Source organism: Pyrus communis, chromosome 17 (assembly GCF_041283825.1).
Source record: "Pyrus communis isolate YQ-2024b chromosome 17, ASM4128382v1, whole genome shotgun sequence".
Classification (NCBI taxonomy): Eukaryota; Viridiplantae; Streptophyta; class Magnoliopsida; order Rosales; family Rosaceae; genus Pyrus; species Pyrus communis.
Window position 1 is genome coordinate 5,356,161 of NC_142581.1, and position 18,512 is coordinate 5,374,672.

Below are 18,512 nucleotides of genomic sequence, written 5' to 3' on the forward strand. Positions count from 1 at the left end.
AGCCAAAAACAAGAAGCTGCAAAACCCAGCTTTAAAAAATCGGTTTTTTTTCACATCTGTTTTACATAAAAGTTTACCAAACACTATAATACTGTTTTTTTTTTCAAAAGCACTTTTACAAAAAAGTTTACCAAACACTCTGCTGCTTTATTTCACAGCCACTTATTCTCACAGAACAACAAAATCAGCTTTTTTTCAAAGCACAGCAATACCAAACCAACCCTAAAGATCCCTCCAAAACCGTTGGCGAATAGGTCATGTACTTTCTAGGGCGCCCACAGTCCCTACCAAAACCGGAAACCGACACCCTGTTTTTAATCCCCTCACCCGGTTTTTTCCGAAACCAGTACGACCTCCCGAAAACCAGGAGCTTTTTTCACCCTTTTTCTACTCCAGCTTCTTCTATAATTAATTTCCCTTTTTTTTTTTTTTTTTTTTAAGAAAAGAAATTTAGCTGTTTCCTTGGACCCTACCCCACTGATATGTGGCGATTCGACCGCACCCTTGCACCTCAACGTGGCTGCCACGCGCCACTTCCATTTTTTAATTAATTAATTTGTTTTTGATTTTGTTCCATTAAAACAGCGAGCTCTTGGAACCCGATTCGACCGCACCCTGACACTGAACGTGCCTGACACGCGCCGCTCTCTTCCCTCCTCTGGTTTTGTTCCTATCTGCATGCCTCTCCACCCTTTTCCCCACCTGTCTCTGCCTCCGCCGTGCATTTACCATCTTACCCTCACCACTGCAATCGTAATTTCTTTGAACTATCTAAATCAAAGTTCTTGAGTGTAACGTACTAATGTTACACTTACTATTTATTTGTAATATTTTTTTAATAAAAGTAGGATCCATTGATATATCTAATCTTATCTATATTGAAGAGATGATACGAATAAATGATAAGAATAACATTTTTATTTCAGAAATTCTCTTCTTTCGTAATGTACACTAAACATCAAACATCATTATAGAAGTTAACTGATAAATTTCTCACCTACGAATGAAGAGATCACTAATATTATAATGGACTACTAATGTGTCTATAATCTTTTGTTTATGATGAGGTTCTTCACGCATCCCTTTTTATATTTGACACACATCTCTTTATTTTGACTGCAGAATTGGATTCATGGAAAAATGATCAAAATACAAAAATTAATAAAAAATTATGTGAAAGGTACAAAGAAGTGTGTATGAATTATACTATATTTTATTTGGGATAATGCTGGGGAGACCAAATGTAAGAGGTACAAAAAGTGCGAAATACACTATATTTTATTTAGGGTAATGCTAGGGAGATCAAAATTTTAAACTAAAATTTGCAAACCAAATAATGTGTTATCAATAAGAAATAAGCACGTTAATCAACGTTTAAGTAATAATTCAATTATCAATAACTAGATTATTTAATTTATAAATTTGATTTAAAATTTTGATATAAAAAATTTAACCTCCCTACTATTGTCCTTTTATTTGTTTATAATTACCCACCAAATATTTCAACTTCAAAATTCGTGAAATTGCAAAACCAAAGTAGTTTTCCCAACTTGACACCCATCCCATCAAAAGGGTGAATCCCCAAAAGCCAAGGGAGGGAAGCAAAGGCTCCCACTAATTGGGAGTTAGCCTCACGCGCTGAAATCGAGAGTCATGAAAGAAATTAGTACAATGGATTAAGCAATAATAAAAATGATTAAAATATCTAAACTAATGAATCTTAATCCTTGAGTGTGGAAACCAGTGTCTTATTTTGCACACAATTAAAAAACAGCTGCGTCCCCCACCAGCCAGTGGGCAGAGAGAGAAAAATAGTAAACCCAGCAGCTCACCCCATATAAACCCAACCGCGCACCCTTCTTAAATCCCCCACCCTCCTCCTCCTTCTCCAAAATCCTAAACCCAAGAACACCACTTTCTCTCTCTAAATATCCTAAGATTCTCTCTCTAAATACCCAGAAAAACCCATCTCTCTGTTTTGAAGAAGAAGAAAGCGAAAATGCGGATAAGCTGTAATGGATGCCGAATACTCCGCAAGGGCTGCAGCGAGAATTGCAGCATCAGGCCTTGCTTGCAGTGGATTAAGAGCCCGGAATCCCAAGCAAACGCCACCGTCTTCCTCGCCAAGTTCTACGGCCGCGCCGGACTCATGAACCTCATCAACGCCGGCCCCGAACACCTCCGCCCTGGTCAGTCCTCTTTCTCTTTTGATTTTTCCGGTTGCATGTCGTTATTTTCCGCCATTTTGTTTTCCCGAGAAACAAACACAATACAGGGCGCTAATAGTTTTTGCTTTTGGTAATACAGCCATCTTTCGGTCTTTGCTATACGAGGCATGCGGTCGGATTGTGAACCCGATTTACGGGTCGGTCGGGTTGTTGTGGTCCGGGAGCTGGCAGCTCTGCCAAGTCGCCGTTGAAGCCGTGCTGAAAGGCCAGTCGATTACGCCGATTACTTCCGAAGCGGCGGCGAATGGGCATGGTCCGCCTCTCAAGGCCTACGACATTCGCCACGTGTCCAAGGACGAGAACTCGGCCGCGTCCAACGATCCTCAGAAGGTTAAGACCCGGTACCGCTTCAAACGGTCCGCTGTCAAGCCGAAGACCAATAAGGTCGGTTCCGGCTCGGGCTCTGGCTGTGGCTCGGGAGCTGATGAATCGGCCAAGCCGAGTTGGACTGGCTGCTCTGCGGACAAGTTCAACCGGTCGATGAGTCACGAGTCATCGCTGAGTCACCAGTCCGAGGCGGCTGCCACCGTGGACGGTGATAGCAAGGAATCGGAGAGCATGATTTCGTCCGAGACGGCTGAGGCTGAGCTCTTTTTCCGAGCCGAGCCCGAGTCGGCTCGCAAGCGGACGGAGTCTGTTCAGGATGGGGAGCTAGCTTTGGAGCTGACGCTTGGGTTGCAGCCGCAATCACGTGCCAACCACGTCGTTCCGGTGAAGAAGAGAAGAATTGAGGCTGGCTTCGGCGGCGTATCGCCGGCTGACGACGGCGCGTGTAAAATAGAGCTGGGGCTGGATTACGTGGCTTGAACGGTGGAAAAAAAAAAAGGAAACGTTAAAAACGGTTCAGTTTTGACGGCTCAGATCGGTTCTTTTGTTTGGCATTGAAGGGATGAAGACCCCTGCTTTTGTTCAGAGTTGTTTTAAGTTTCTAAGTTTTGATTTATTACCTTTTTACCCTTTGTGAAGCTGAGGTCAGATGTACAAATGTGGTTTTGACTTTATCCTTGAACTTGCATATACAAGATGGTTAATGAACAGAGGGACAAAAACTCAAAATCTTTTTCTTTGAAATTTACATTTTACCAATCTATCATCCTTAATCCTGAAAAATCTATCAGGAAAATACACCGATACTATGACATCGGAACAACATTTTCATGAGAATAGAGTAGCCAAGTAAGAACAAGTAGAGAGACGAGTAGAGTACAGTAAAGTACCAGGTGGGCATGGAGAAGGATTCTCTCTCTTCTTTCCTTTTTTTTTTATTTGAATAGTTACGATTTAGTTATGTTAACATCTTATATTGATTTTATTTTTATTAGAGATAATAAGATAAAAAACAGGTGAGGGAAGGAAGTGAGAAGAGAATCCTCCTCCGGTGGGCACTGCATGAAGCCTTGGTTTCCCTTGGACACATGGCATTGCGCATGCAAAAGGCCTTTGTCTGGTTTTATGGGTTTGTTTCGCCAAAGTGAAGGATAAGGATAAAAATCTAGAACGGATACCATCTTTTTCTTCTTTTTTCCATCTATTATTAGTCTCCCTTTGAGTTAGTTTGAGTGCTGATAAGGAGAACTTGTATGGTGGCACGTCACATCGGCGTTGCATAAGTTACATTGTATTATATCAGTTATCTGGTTGTTAAATTGGTAATTTTATTTTTTATAGATGTCTATGAGTATATCATGTGGGTGGGTTTAGAAGTATCCGTTGCTTTTGTCTTGATGGTTAATACAAGTGAAGAAATCTTAGGTTTGATTTTCGTTAAAGGCGAATTTTGAACCACATTATTACTAGTTCATTGTGAGATTTAGCCTATTCTCCCATCCTCTTGAACGTAGATAATATCGTTTGTTAAAAAAAGTTGTGCAGTGAGGCTACAATGCTATAATGTATTGAATATTTTGTCATTTAAAGCCTTTAAATCCACGTCAACGGCTTTTCAATTTTCTCCGACTACAAGATTGTAAAACTTTGCAAGTTGTGAAGTGTTTTGTTGTGCGTGTGTTTGTGTTAATTGTAACTCTTTGAATTGTTAAATTTTGTAGTCTCCTATTTTGTCTGATTTTTCGGTTGATATTCAATACTCTGGATACTTCGCCGCTTAGAGCCTTTATTTCTTTGATAAGTATGTGATTGGATCTAAGGCAATAAGACCAGCAATGCTTTATGGCACAGAATGTTGGGCAGTGAAGTATCAACATGTATATAAAATGGGTGTAGCGAAGATGAAAATGTTTCGTTGAATATGTAAGCACGCGAGAAAGGATAAGATTAGGAATGAGGATATCCAAGGTAAAGTAGGAGCAGCCGAAATTGAAGGAAAGATGAGAGAAAATCGGTTACGGTGGTTTGGACATGTGAAATAAAGGCCTGACGCTCCGGTTAGAAGATGTGATTACAGGACAAAGGTTCAGGGCCAAAGGGGTAGAGAAAGATTGAGGAAGACTTTGGAAGAGACTCTAAGAAAAGACTTAGAGTACTTGGATCTAACGGAAAATGTGGCACATAACCGAGCACAATGACGTTCTAGGATTCATACAGCCGACCCACTTAGTAGAAAATGGCTTTGGTGTTGTTGTAACTAAGGCTCTAAGTGACGGAGTACTTAATACTTTAGAGTTAATATAAATTTTCGTAAGCTGTGAACTACTTTTCGTGTGTGTGTTAATTATAACATTGTAAAATTTTGTAGTCTCTTATTTTATTGCGTTTCGCTCTTTAGTCTCCTTACATTCTGCCTATTTGTCATGATAAAATGTCGTTCTTTAAACACCAAAGTTCAAATTTCATTTGATGTAAAATAGAGTACCTTAGAATAGAACATCCCCTTGTTAAAAGGAAAAACCACATAAAACACCAAATTCCCCAATTTTTAAGCACCGTTTTGTAGAAATTATGGGACTAGTGAAATACCAAAACATTCTTAAGAATTGGCCCCTGAACCAAAACAAACGGAGGAAAATGACGGAGGAGGACCATGTCGCACTGACTAATTGGGGTTTGAAGGCCCAGCTCACACATAAATCGATATCAAAATGAGTAACTGTGTCCCAAAATTTAAAGTAATAATATCGCTCGTAGTAAAAATGAAGATTAACCATAATAACAAGTTGTTCTAAACAGTATGTAACAAAAGAACCAAAAAAAAAAAAAAAAAATCTACTTTCTATTACTTGGAAATTCGAAAGAAGAAATCCTCAGAGACTTGAAATGTGTAATTGAATTGAAAGATTACAAAGCTAGGGATTTTTCTGGTTGCTGCAATGAGGCTTATTTTTAAGACGCTCTTTCTTTAGTGCCATAAATTTAGCTGCTATGTCATCATACTCAGGCAGCTTAGGGTGGACGTGAGTAGGATACTGGAAGGCGTCGGAATATGATCGTTGAAAGTCTTCTTTGTGATTGTCCTTGGCTCTTTCAGGCGGCATTGTCACGGTTCTGAAATAAGGAGGCACCGTTTCCTTTCTTGCACTCCAAGAATTAGTCACATTTGGAGATGTAGAACTATATGAGGCACGCCTGCATCGAAAATGCGATTCCTCCACTCTTCCTTTCAGCACCTTGTTTTGCGTATTGGGATGCTGATGATCCGGATATGTGAAAACATTGTACAGCATAGCTTCATTGCCATAGCTCTTCCTCCTCATTCGCTCTCGAGGCACTGCACGCCATTCGACTCCCCTGTTCAATTGTTCATGTCCATGAGTTGGAAATCCAACCCTAGTTGTAATCCCTCTCTTTTGCTTCCACGGTTGAACTTTACAATCAATATTTTCGTCATTTCGGATGGGAAAATAACATGGATTTCCCAGAGTGCAGCCACAGCTTAATATTTTTGTATCAGTTCCACACCTACTTTGATTTTTCAGATGCTTTCTGCCATAGTAACGTTGACATTCATTATCCTTCAACCATTGATTTTCCTGAGAAACCGATCTCTTCCTCAGTCTTTTCCCACTTCCCTTCCAACTTGATCTCCTAGGGCTTTTTGACTCGGAATTCTCACTCCACGTCTCATAACAATCCACATAGCTGAGATCACAACTGCTTTCGAGAGTCTCCCTCTTCGGTGTGATAGCTTTGAACTTGAAGAGTCTTTGGTCCTGGGAGTCTACATCTCTTGTTGTAGAAAACTGAACCTCTTCTATGTCATCAAGGTAAATCACAATATCTCCATCTCTTGTTGTAGCATGACTTGTGCTGCCAGAAGTACTGCCCCGACTTTCTTCGGTGCCCGGGGTAGATATATTTGGAGAACCAACTTCAGAAAAATTCCCTTCAATCAGTGGCGTAGCTAATGAAGAGCTAGCAGAAGTTCTAGATAAATTAGAATCAGCATCTACGAATTCTCTTTCGATTTCTTCAACATTTAAAATTTGCATTTCAGATGTTTCGGTCTGTTCATAATAAGTCTGGACATCCGCATCCAGTACTTGATGTCCACTGATTTCCTTCACCTAATGTGCATTGAACAAGGGACTCAAATTCTAAATTTTAAGTATGATAAAAGCTATATAATAGCATAAATGCTCTATACATATATATTTATTGAAGTATGTAATTTGTAATTACCTTTTGTTGCCATTCTGAATAGTACTCAATAGCTAAAACCTCTGGTTTGATGCAGTAATTTCTTGCTATTTCACCGACCAATGTATGCTTCATATCATCTGTTACCGACTTTTCGGAGAGTTTCTCTATTACCTGTAGTTTTGGATTTTGTTAGTTTACACCCTTATGAGACCAACAGAAACACCCTTTAAAAAACTTGTTGCAAAATCGAATAACTTGACATCGTACCTCACGGTTCACCAGATTCCCAGGGAGTAGTTCAAGAGCACCCATTGTGAATTTCTGCCCGTAGCGTTCACCGAATAGCTTCCTGATCCCCCTTAGCTGAGGCAGATCCCCACATCTTGCAGAAGCATATATAAGACTTGAAACCGCCTCATTTATGTCATTTGGGCAGTCCCTGAAAAACCACACATTGCAGCAAAAACACAATTACTTGAGATCAAGTGGAGGAAAACACAAAAACTTAGGAACAAAATAGGAAAAATTCAAATCAAGGCATACTTGCGTCTGCGGATGTAAGGAAGGTGGATGAGGATGAATTCACAGAAATTGTCCAACAATTCATACAATGCTACTACGGATTCGTCTTTGACTATCTGCTCAACCTGAAAAATGAGAAATGTGAATTTAATTTTCCATGCAGCAGAAATTTAATAGTAACTTGTAGCACACAAGCACACCTAAAGTGTTAATAGTAATTTGACAATAAAGTTTTCTCGGTAGCACTTTAATTTAACCGCACCACTTTTGTCACCCCAAATTAGAGAACTAAAACCAACGAGAAAGAAAAGTAAAAGAATCCCAGAAAACACAGAATTGTTGGCATCACAATAATATCAAGAAATTCCAACAAAAGCATATTTTCTGGTGGTTGTACTTTTATGTTTTAACTAACAACTTTCTTAACCAAAATGCTTCTGGGGGAATCACGGAATTCAGAATCAAAAAATGGTAACGAACTCAGCTGCCAGATTAGTTCAACCAACTATATTTATTGTACTATGAAATAATTAACTAAAATATTCATGACGAATTAAAGGAGAAAAACAGAGAAAATGTCACGGGGTTTCAACTGTTACATTCATACCCTGTTGAAGGCTTTGTCTTCGTGACCGCATTTGATCAGCTCCGCCACGTCTTCGCGTAGTTGCCTCACAATTGTTTGCCTCTTGTTTTTCAGCAACTTGAGCCGGCACTGCACCTCTTTGGTCAGCCTCTTGCTGTGACCGAAAAACAAGCACACACAAAACAAAACAATGAGTTTGGTTTATAGAAGAAGAAACCATGATACATTTCCAACAAAAGAAAAACAGCTTAAAAATTGCAAGTTTTGTAGTAAATTACCACTTCGAAACCTTTCGCCACCCGAATAAGATGTCAAACATGTCTACAATTGCAGAACAAATTTTGGGCTGTTTTGAAGGTGAAAGAACAAAATGGTAGCAATGAAAACCAGCTTCATTTGCAGCTAAAGCTTTGAGGAATTATGGGAAAGAGAGAAAATGTGAAGGAGAGAAGTTGAAGAACTAGTAACCACCATGACAGTTGGGTTGATCACTTTAGGAGTGGGTTTGAGAAGGTTTATAGAGAGAGAGAGAGAGAGAGAGTGGAGGCACGTGACAGTTGTTGGTCTCCTTGAGAAACTGCTCCCACTGCAAGTCTTTCGGGACACTTGTGAGGCCACTACGGAAACCCTCGTTAATAGAGATTAGGCAACGGGACATGGGGCTAAATTTTTTGCAAAGGTCCGTTTTTTAATATAATTGTGATAATTGTGTGTTGAAATGAAAAAAGGCTCATTGTTGATCATTGAAGAGACAATCTAGGAAAAAGGATTGCATAATGATGATGACTCCAAGAGGAGACAAAATGAGAAGGAAAAAAAAAAACCCCAATTGAAGTTTCTTGATCAATAACTTACTATGGATTATGGTTTTGATTTATTTTATTGACATGGGTACTAAATAGATAATAAAACACGTTATGGACTTGTTTGAAAGTGCTTCCTGCAACGGTTATTCTTCTTGCAAGAAGCATTTCAAGTGCATTTTTGAGATTCACTTGCATTTTTACTAAAGTTTGGTACCAAAAATATTTTCACATTTCAGTCATTTTAAAAGTACTTCCAAACATAATCATAGTAAAAAAATATTATATTTTTAATTGTAAATTTGTTCTTTTTAGCAGAAAAAGTTCTATTTTCCGATTTTTTGAAAAACTTATATAGGTATATTTCCTTGTTTTCTGTTGAAAATAAAGAAATTGTTGATCAAGCCAAATCACAACAATCCCTGAAAATTCATCTCGAATGAAGTCCGCCGGCTCCAAGAAGCCAGAACAAAGTGGTCATGAATCAATTAGAAAGTGGCAAAATCACAAAAACACAAAAGCTATATAAACACGGGCTGAAAAAAAAAAAAAAAAAACCGAATTGGACGAAAATTGGTTACAGAAACTTCGATAGCAGAAAGTTTATATAGGCATTAAGATTCCTAATTTCAGATAAAGATGAAAATATTGTGTAATGAAATTGTGCTCTTTAAATAGTAGGTGTTTGTTGAAAAGTTTCAGGTTCGATTCACATGAAAACATAAAAAAAAATATAGAAGTTGTGCTTTTGGCCTATTGCATGGCTTAACTTGACCATGTGTATCGTTCTAATTTTATCGGATGTTTCAAAAAAGACACTTAACACCTCTCTAATACGTTAAAATATATTTGAAAAAAAATAAAAAACATAAAAATAAAATGTTCCAAGTGTGAGTTTGCCTTTTTCTTTTTTGAAAGAACAAGAGAAATGGTTAAAATCTTTTAACCACGAATAAAGAGTACAACGGAAAGACGTATTACGCATAACATTATTGAGCCAAAAATTGGTATGGTTGGGAACAAGTCCTTTAAATAGAATTACCCAACTTTAACTAACATCGAGACCTTTTGTATTAAAACTCCACACCTGATGGATTGAGCAGGTGGCCAAGTGGGGACAGTATCAGTATTGTTGGAGTAGGCCCATGACCCGTCTACCTGAAATTTAAGATGGTATCAGAGCCAAGGGACGGCCTTGTACTGCCATGTGAACGGATGGTCACCTTTGACCCCGCGCAAATGGGTGAGTCCCGACTTGGTTCCACGTAGCCAAGAGATGTCACGTGAATGGGTGGGTCCCCATTGGCCCCGTGCGAATGGGTGAGCTCCAGCTTGGCTCCACATGGTTGCCAATTTGTGGAACTTCATGTGTGACCCATAAAATAAGGTCTCACATGCGGGGGAGTATTAGAATTCCTCTGTCCCACATCGGCTAGAAGACTTGAGAACAAGCCATTTAAATAGAATTACCTCACTCTAACTAACACCGTGACCTTTTGTATTAAAACCCCGCACTTGACAGATTAAGCAGGTGGCTCAGTGGGAACAATATCGGTGTTGTTGGAGTGAGCCCATGACCCGTCTACTTGAAATTTAAGACAACCTTAACACATGCATTGACGTTGGACCCCATCTGATCATTCTCCTCCTTGTCGGATAAAAGTGATAAAAGAAAAATAATATGTAAACGCAGAAGCTCCTTCACCTAAACAAAAGCACAAAATGGCTGCGTGGTTGGTTGTTTTCCAGGAGTAGGTAATCAAACCCACCTCTCTCTCTCTCTCTCTCTCTCTCTCTCTCTCTAAAACTAGTAATTTATGAGTAAATGTTGAGCTGGTGACCAACTGATGCCACAGGGGCATGCTGCATACATGAGAGATGCCATGCAATAAGGTGCAGACCTGCAGTGTTGAGTTGGGGGAGCAAAGCATGGCGTGGTGGATAAAGGCAAGCTCCAATGATGAATAATGATGCCCAATTTATAAGATAACCAAAAAGGTGGCTTGCTCACTCTCACAACATTCATTTTGTTGTGTTTCTTTCTTTGATAATCGTTAGTGCACTCCGCACAATGGAATGGATTCTATTCCTCTTTTCTTCTTCCCTTTCTCTTCCTTTCTCATATCCTTCTACGTAGTTAATATAGTGTCGGTAGCAGTCATGGTTTCCGTTATTTCGATCTCGTTTGCGTGCAACTAGATTGAGTTTTTCTTATGTTCTGTAATTTGATTTGCTGATTTCTTGTGTAGTATCAAATCTAACCAACTTTGTTGTAGCATGTACGTAACAATAATGTTTGCAAGAAATTAATAAACCACGATGCGCAGATACTTCCCCAGTTTTTTATTTTATTTTTATAGAAATTTGAGATGTAAAAGCCATAAGATGTAATGAGTATTTTATATCTCATTCATTGATGTGTTTTCCGACAAACAAGAAATGTAAAATATTTACATCTCCAACAAGAGAAGCTGTGTTACCTTGCACTTACAAGTGGTAAGGTGGACTGACCCGACTACACAAGGATCTCCAAAACAAGAGGAGGCATGCATAAACTAACAACCAAACCAATCCCAGCAAAAAGAAAGAAAAATAAGCTCCCCAAGTTGATCCAAAAAAGTCTTTAGTTACGCTGATTTTAAACATCGGTGTTGTCGCAATGTAATTTTTTTTTTTTTTTTTAAACAAACGATATTATCTACACTAAAAAGAGGGTGGACTTAGTCTCACAATATGTTAGCAATAATGTGGTTCAAATTCGACTTTGGCGAGAATTGAACCTAAGACTTCTCACTTACAAGTATAGAAAAATATCACTAGACCGTATTACTAAGTAGCATCGGAATGTATTGTTTACTATTTGATAATATAAACAATTGTCTAACAATAAGGACATTACTCTATTTTTTTTATTTTTTTTATTTTTATGAGTACATCAATATTTTTACAGTAGGAGGAGGGGAAGTTCAGCTAAGCCACACAATGAGCAGCCTATTTTGATATCAAATTTGTCATCTATGAAATTCGAACTTAAGATCTCTCACATTACTTATATACACATTTCTTTTGGAAAAATGTATCACGCATATTTTTAGGATCGTTAATGGTTTGGGCCGGGCTTTCGCCCATTGAGTTCCAGCCGGCCGTCTGGAGCCCTACAACCACATGATGACCCTTACGTGTGTGTTGAAAATTATTGATGAATCCCAATAGCTAGGGAGGTGTTAAATACCACGTTCATCTTAACGAGTGTTTTTAAGTAGAAAAACAATGTTAGTGGATTCGATAGTTGTTATATGAGAAGGAAATTGATGGGATCGAACCCGTATATTCGTATTTGACACAAATAGATTATTGTATATGGTTTACAATTCAATTGATCCAATACATGTTTTCATGATCAATTTCTTCTCGAAATTGAAGGGAAAAAAATATTTGCAAAACTATTCATGATCTGATAATTAATTACATGTTTCTGACCCCATGAACCTTCCTACATTAGTGTTGTAACACTCATCTATACCAATGCATGCACCCACAGAAAGCAAATTAAGATTTGGTTTTGTTTGCTTTCTTGTATATAGGACACATGTATAACAAGGTGGTTCTTGAACAAAAGCACCGATAAACCATGCACGTACGTCCAAAAAAAGGTATTTACACAAGGAAAAATTAGTATCTAATCCTTATTTACTGATATTCATTGACTGAGACTTTATTAGTTTTAGATTTAGACGAAGTCCTTAGCTTTAATGTGTTAATGAATTTGCATGTAAGTTACATAATTTGTTAAAATAAAAATTAGTAATTGGTTTAGAGTTGTAATACCCACACCTTTATTAAACTCCTAACTAGTATATGCGCCCACACACAAAGTGTGTAAAATTTTTTACTTTTGTTTTTAAAATTGAAGGAGAGATGAAGAAGTGGGAGAGAATGTGGGAATGCGGAGAGATTGTGAGAGGTTTGTTTTTTATTTTTATTTTTTAAAATTAAAGATGATAAAATCACCTGCAGGTGAGGGCTTAAACAAACAAAAAAAAAAAAAAAACAAAATTTTACTTTGTTAAATTACGTTATTGTCCTTAATTTTTTGTTGTGATAGAAAACAAAAATGTATTTTCACCTCTTTTTGTTCGCAAAAATAGTTTCATCAATATATAGTTTAGATTAATTTTCAATGCAAAACATTTCCAAATAAATTAGAATAAGTTTCTACCCATTAATTTTTTATAAAAATATTTTTAATGTTTTAATCTTAAATGTACTTTCATATAATATTTTTATTTTTTTTAATCTTAAATGTACCCATTCTTAAATATATCAATTTTTTTATATGTAAAATGTATCATTTTTTTAATATAAAACGTACCCATGTTTTATATAAAATCAATTCAATTTTTTTTTCTAATCCTTTTTTTAAACTTAAATGGGTACATTCTATTTCATTGATTTGAGAATGTATCAATGTCCAGTTTAATCGAAGAAATTTAATAATGTTATTAAGACTAATATCTTTTTTTTTTTTTTTTTTGGTTTTGAAAAATGTACCCATGCTTTGGTACAATAATTTTTTGGTTAATTTTGATGAATATACTCATGTTTATATATACATAAAATACATTTTTTTTAAAGGGGGATAACTGGTGGCAAGTCACGGTTATCCATCCTTTCGGGGGCCAAGAAGACTCACAAAGGCATTTCAGCCTCCTCTGACTACAGCCAAACAGACTTACCAGCTTTAATATAACCTTTAATATTTTTAATTCCACAAATTATGGGCTTAATTTAAAATATCATTAATATAATCAACTACAAATTTCAAATTTTTATTTAAAAAATAGCCTACACGGTAATATATTATTACATTAATGTCAGGAGCTTCCATCAAAAACTCAAAACCAACAAGGTTTCAATCAAAGCTAGAGACCACATCCAAAGTCCCGTTACACAAACTCTTTAACATGAAATCTTCTTCAATGATATGCAATCTATCTACATTTGAAAGAAAAAGGAGGGAAATTTTGTTGTGTGCAAGAACCACACTTTAACTAACCATACAATCGATCTTCCTCAGCAGAAATTAAGCAGCTAGCGAGCTAGCAAATAGCTTGTCTAATGCTTAACTTCCCACACCTTGTAAATTTTTTCTGAAATCAAAGTTATGACATTTATGTGGATTATCATTTTTTGAACTTAAATCCAAAGTTAAAGTCATATTTAGTGTCTGAAATCTGTACTTTCTTATCTGGCTGGGACAAATTGTTGACAACCATGGAGGCATCGACGTAAATCCCGATTGGATTCAGCAACATATTGTATTTCCCAAGCCCTACATTGACCGGTACCCTAACCGAAACAGTCAAAGGGACCCTGCTACTCTTGATTTTCTCCATAAGTGACTCCCCAATGGATCCCTGAAAGTCATTCCCCTTCAAGTCTCCGTTCAAATTCACGTTGATCATGGTGGTATTGCTCGTCGGTTGACGAAAATGTGGGACCACCCCGGTACAAAGCTTCATCCCGGAATACTTGAGCTGCACGGTGCTGCCCTTCTCATATATAATGGAGATTTTTTTGTTGGGATTCACAGCCTTTACCGTGACCATAAATTGCGCGTGGAGGTTGAAATTAGGGGTGACGTTGAATGCCTTGACAGAGAAGTCATTGATACTGTATTTGGGCACACTGGGATTGATAATTATTAGGCTGATGACCACGGCTGCAATGATCACCACTAGGGTTATGAAGATGCAGCAATAACAACAACAGTAGCATCTCAGACAACTGCTTTTGCGGTGCCCGTTGGGACGGTATTGGCCATTAAAGCGAGGAGGATTGCGGCCATGGGGACCTGGATGCCCTTGATCTTGGAGCATAACGTATGGCGGAGGGTGATTGGGGCCGGGGTGCATAATATATGATAAATTTCGATGGTACGACTACCTAGGTTGCGATAGCAATTGAATCAAGAACGTATTACCTACTTAACCCTTCAATTACTTAATGTGCACGCATGTGCATGCATAGATTGGACGTACAACCTAGGTAAGTTTGGAGATCGAAGAAGAAAGAGAGGTACTTGATCTTTCTTCTTCTTCGATTGAATGATGGTCTGGTGGATGATGGATGGAGGCCAAAGGTGGACGTCAATGTGAGGAAGAGGAGGTGGGATTTTCGTAGGGATATATATGGTGATTTCGATTGGTTAAGGACATTGTTATGTATGTGTGGGCATCGTCAAATATTGACTCCTGCTGGCCTTGTATTGTAATTGTGCGTCAAAACGGGTTTTGTGGGTTTCACCTACCAATTTTCTATTTTACGCTCAAAATCATCCGCTAAATTTACTCCCTTTTGTTGTAACGAATGCAAATGTTATTTGAACTGATTTGGATAACTTCATTGTTAGTTACAATTTAATCAATATTACATACATAAACCAAATGATTTTCCTATAATCCAAATAGCGATTTACCGCATTGGCGGAAAACAATTATTATAACCTACATAAACCAAATGATTTTTCTATAATCCAAATATCGATTTACCGCATTGGCGGAAAACAATTATTATAACCTACATAAACCAAATGATTTTTCTATAATCCAAATATCGATTTACCGCATTGGCGGAAAACAATTTATTATAACTGTGACTTGTTATTTTTCTTCAATTAGAAAATATTAGACGATTTCTTTTTAATGTTTGATGTGTTATATATTTATTTTTTATTTTTAACAAACAATATTATTTATAGTAAGGGGCGGGAGAGCGGCTAAACCTCACAATGAATTAGCAATAATGTGGTTCAAATTCGTTTTTAGCAAGAATCAAACCTAAGACCTCTCACTTACAAGTGAAGAGGAATACTAATAGACTGCAGTACTAAGTGACGTGTTATGTGCTTATTACAACTAAACATTTATTATGTTTTTAGTGAAGTACAGCTGCCCACTTAAAATTTCACTCAAGGGCGCCTAGTATCCATCGTTTACTGCTAGAGCTATTGAGGTATCTAATCCCATTTGCTCTTTTAGCTTTCGTCTCTTAGTGTCAGTGTCAGTCCAGCAGGATGCTTTTGCCGTTGGTGTTTTTTTTTTATCTATACGTATTTCACCGCTTCACCGAAAATTCCCTCTACCCCTACCGTACTCCAGCTTAATTAATAGTTTCCACCACCTGTCCGGGGTTAGCTGCCAACATTTTGGTTAGAAAAGGGGCAGGTGGCTTTTAGGTAGATTACGGTAGTTTAAAAAGGAGAGGAAAAAAAAGGTAGAAAGCAGCGGCCTGATATTAAAGGATTTTTTTTTTTTTTTTTTTTTTGTGCTGTGCAAAAGTAATACCGGAGTTCTAATCAAGTATGTTTGTAAGCAAAACTTAATTTCAGTTAGGGTGCATGTAAGTTTTTACAGAAGGATTATAAATTTTGAGATATGACAACAATAATATCTATGCACCTTGGTGCGGGTCTGATTTTAACCAATTTCCTTCTCGCCTAACATTTAACAATTTAACTCATTAACGCTATCGTTTGTCAAAAAATGATCTCCCTACTCTTCGAAATAACCAATTGCCAATGAATTTCCAACTTATCTCTGATAATTAACGCGCAATTAAATATGAGTAACATTCACTTAAGAATCGCTTCCTACTATGAAGACGGTGGCACTCAGGATTTATAACTTCCAGATGTAAGAATACTTACTCTAGTAGTCGAGATTCCTAATTAACCCAATTTCATACCATCAAAAAAGAAAGAAAATATTTAATTTCTCCGCGGCATTGGAGAGGAGGCGCGGATGGCCTGACTGCAGTTACAAAATCGGTAAGCTCCAATTCGAAAGAATGACGACACGAACTTCACCACAACAGTCTTAACCTTACGAGCCACCTTGTTTACCTTCATACATCTTGAGCGCTGCGATTTATCAGGTGATTCAAACTTGTAGGAGTTTAGGAATATCTGGCGCTTTTGCCTGGCTCGATCCTCATTATTTCTCAATGGAACATGTGCCACCTTCTTACGCTTAAACGACATCGATCTCCTCCTTCCAGCACCATGCCTGCTTGCAGTTCTCTTCAGTTGATCCAACGGCTCGTAATTGTAAACATCAAACCGCCGGCTCATGCTGGCGGTGGCGCTGCGGACTAGGCCGTCCATGGCTCTGTATATGTGCTTAACTATGGACACTAACGATGAGATTAATTATTGAGCCGAAGAAGATTTTAGGTTGCTCTTGCAGTTCACTTGGTCTTATATACAAGAATTAAGTAAGAATTTTATTGTTGATTCTACACGTTTTCTTATGGTTTGAATCGATCAAATAAAAGTAATCGTTGACTGCTTTTCATTTTTTCGTTTTTGGCTGGCGCCACCACCCTCTTTATAGCAAAGCCAATTGTAACGTTTGAAACAGCAAGTCAAAACTCACAGCAACCACCAGGAACTTTCAGTAGTATTTGTACTACCACAGAATTACACGTGGCACACACCCATTGTTTCTGATCCACCATTTAAGAATATATATATATATATATATGGATTCTCTTTGTGGGGATTCTAGGGATCTTCACATTTTAATTGTTCATTGTAAATCGTGCGACCAGTTTTCGTTAGACTATCTCCAAAGGAGATGTCAAATTTTAAACCTAAAATTTAAATTTGAAGGCTTACATAGCACTTTGATATCTTTTAAACTTTTGTTCTCCAACCAATATGTCAAATTTTAAACATAAAATAATAATTCATGTACTTTCTTTGCATTGAGAATGAAAAGAAACAAAGGGATAATGCTTTAAACTAATAAAAAATTAATAAAAAGCATTTAATAATTAATTAAAAAAATCTGAAGGTGCTGTCAAATTTGGCAGCAAGGGGAGAGATGTCAATCCATGTCATGCCACATTAGATTTGGCTTCTCGGTTGGAAAACATTAATGTTGTCTTTTGTTACTGTTATTGATGATTTGGACAATTTGACATCTCATTTGGAGATGCTCTTAGGTACTATTTGTTTTTAATTTTAAATAAAAAAATTCAAATAATTTCTGACCGCATGATGTGCAATGAATGATTAGGATATGAGGGTCCCTAGAATTATGCAATCCTCCGTCTCCCCCTTTTCTGATGTGGTTTTGCAACTTCACGTTTGTGTATGCGCGTATACAATGTTGAGGGATTGCAAGGTTTTCCAACCAAAGAATTTTCGAGTAGTACTAGTTGTGGGAATGGACAGAAGACCGACAACCATCCAGGAATCCCTCATCAAGCTTTCTCTCATGGAAGGTGAAGTTCAAATAATTCTCAGGGTGCAAAAACAGCATGAACCTGACATGTACTACAGGACTGGTGGCACTGTGCCACTCCAATATTTGATGCAAGATTATTTTGAACGTAAAAATCTTATGTTCGAAGTTGCAAAACCACATCAGTAAAAGGGGAGACGGAGGACTGCGCACAACTAAGGTTTCTTCCTTTTTAATTTTAGTTTTAATTTTTTAGATTTTATTTTAATTATTTTTTATCTTTAATATTAGTTAAAGTCTCCATAAGCATCAATGTAATTTAATGAATAAATAAGAACTATTGGATGTTATGTAATCAAAAGGCTTAAAAAGAATGTAAAAGTATTTGTAAAAATATTTGTCCCTTGATCCTATCCCTATATATATATATATATATATAAGCTATGTTTAAGATTTTGAAGGGCATATAGTATTTAATTAGGTAGATGTAAACTATTCGATGATTTTCAAGCAAAAGTCTCTATCTAGAAGGGCAACACATGTATTTTAATATTGTTACTAACCTTTTTAACAACAATATAATAAAGGA

General features: G+C 37.2%; 4 protein-coding genes across 4 annotated transcripts; 1 reads left to right on the forward strand and 3 right to left on the reverse strand.

Annotated features, from left to right (window-relative positions):
- Positions 1 to 1,733: 1,733 nt before the first annotated feature.
- Positions 1,734 to 3,299, forward strand: LOC137708298 (LOB domain-containing protein 41). The gene is made up of 2 exons (XM_068447343.2): positions 1,734 to 2,189; positions 2,308 to 3,299. Exons 1-2 carry the CDS (start codon positions 2,000 to 2,002, stop codon positions 3,033 to 3,035), a joined length of 918 nt encoding a protein of 305 aa, XP_068303444.1. The 5' UTR covers positions 1,734 to 1,999; the 3' UTR covers positions 3,036 to 3,299.
- Positions 3,300 to 5,292: 1,993 nt separating this feature from the next.
- On the reverse strand, positions 5,293 to 8,458 carry LOC137709207 (uncharacterized). The gene is made up of 6 exons (XM_068448311.2): positions 8,151 to 8,458; positions 7,894 to 8,026; positions 7,308 to 7,411; positions 7,032 to 7,203; positions 6,804 to 6,935; positions 5,293 to 6,688 (listed from the first exon to the last, which is right to left on the reverse strand). The coding sequence occupies exons 1-6, from the start codon at positions 8,189 to 8,191 to the stop codon at positions 5,471 to 5,473; spliced, it is 1,800 nt and encodes a 599-aa protein (XP_068304412.2). The 5' UTR covers positions 8,192 to 8,458; the 3' UTR covers positions 5,293 to 5,470.
- Positions 8,459 to 13,858: 5,400 nt separating this feature from the next.
- LOC137749312 (NDR1/HIN1-like protein 13) lies at positions 13,859 to 14,554 on the reverse strand. The gene has a single exon (XM_068489405.2). The coding sequence runs from the start codon at positions 14,552 to 14,554 to the stop codon at positions 13,859 to 13,861; it is 696 nt and encodes a 231-aa protein (XP_068345506.2).
- A 1,701-nt stretch (positions 14,555 to 16,255) lies between these two features.
- On the reverse strand, positions 16,256 to 16,919 carry LOC148689312 (uncharacterized). The gene has a single exon (XM_088688711.1). The coding sequence runs from the start codon at positions 16,837 to 16,839 to the stop codon at positions 16,444 to 16,446; it is 396 nt and encodes a 131-aa protein (XP_088544837.1). The 5' UTR covers positions 16,840 to 16,919; the 3' UTR covers positions 16,256 to 16,443.
- Positions 16,920 to 18,512: the final 1,593 nt, after the last annotated feature.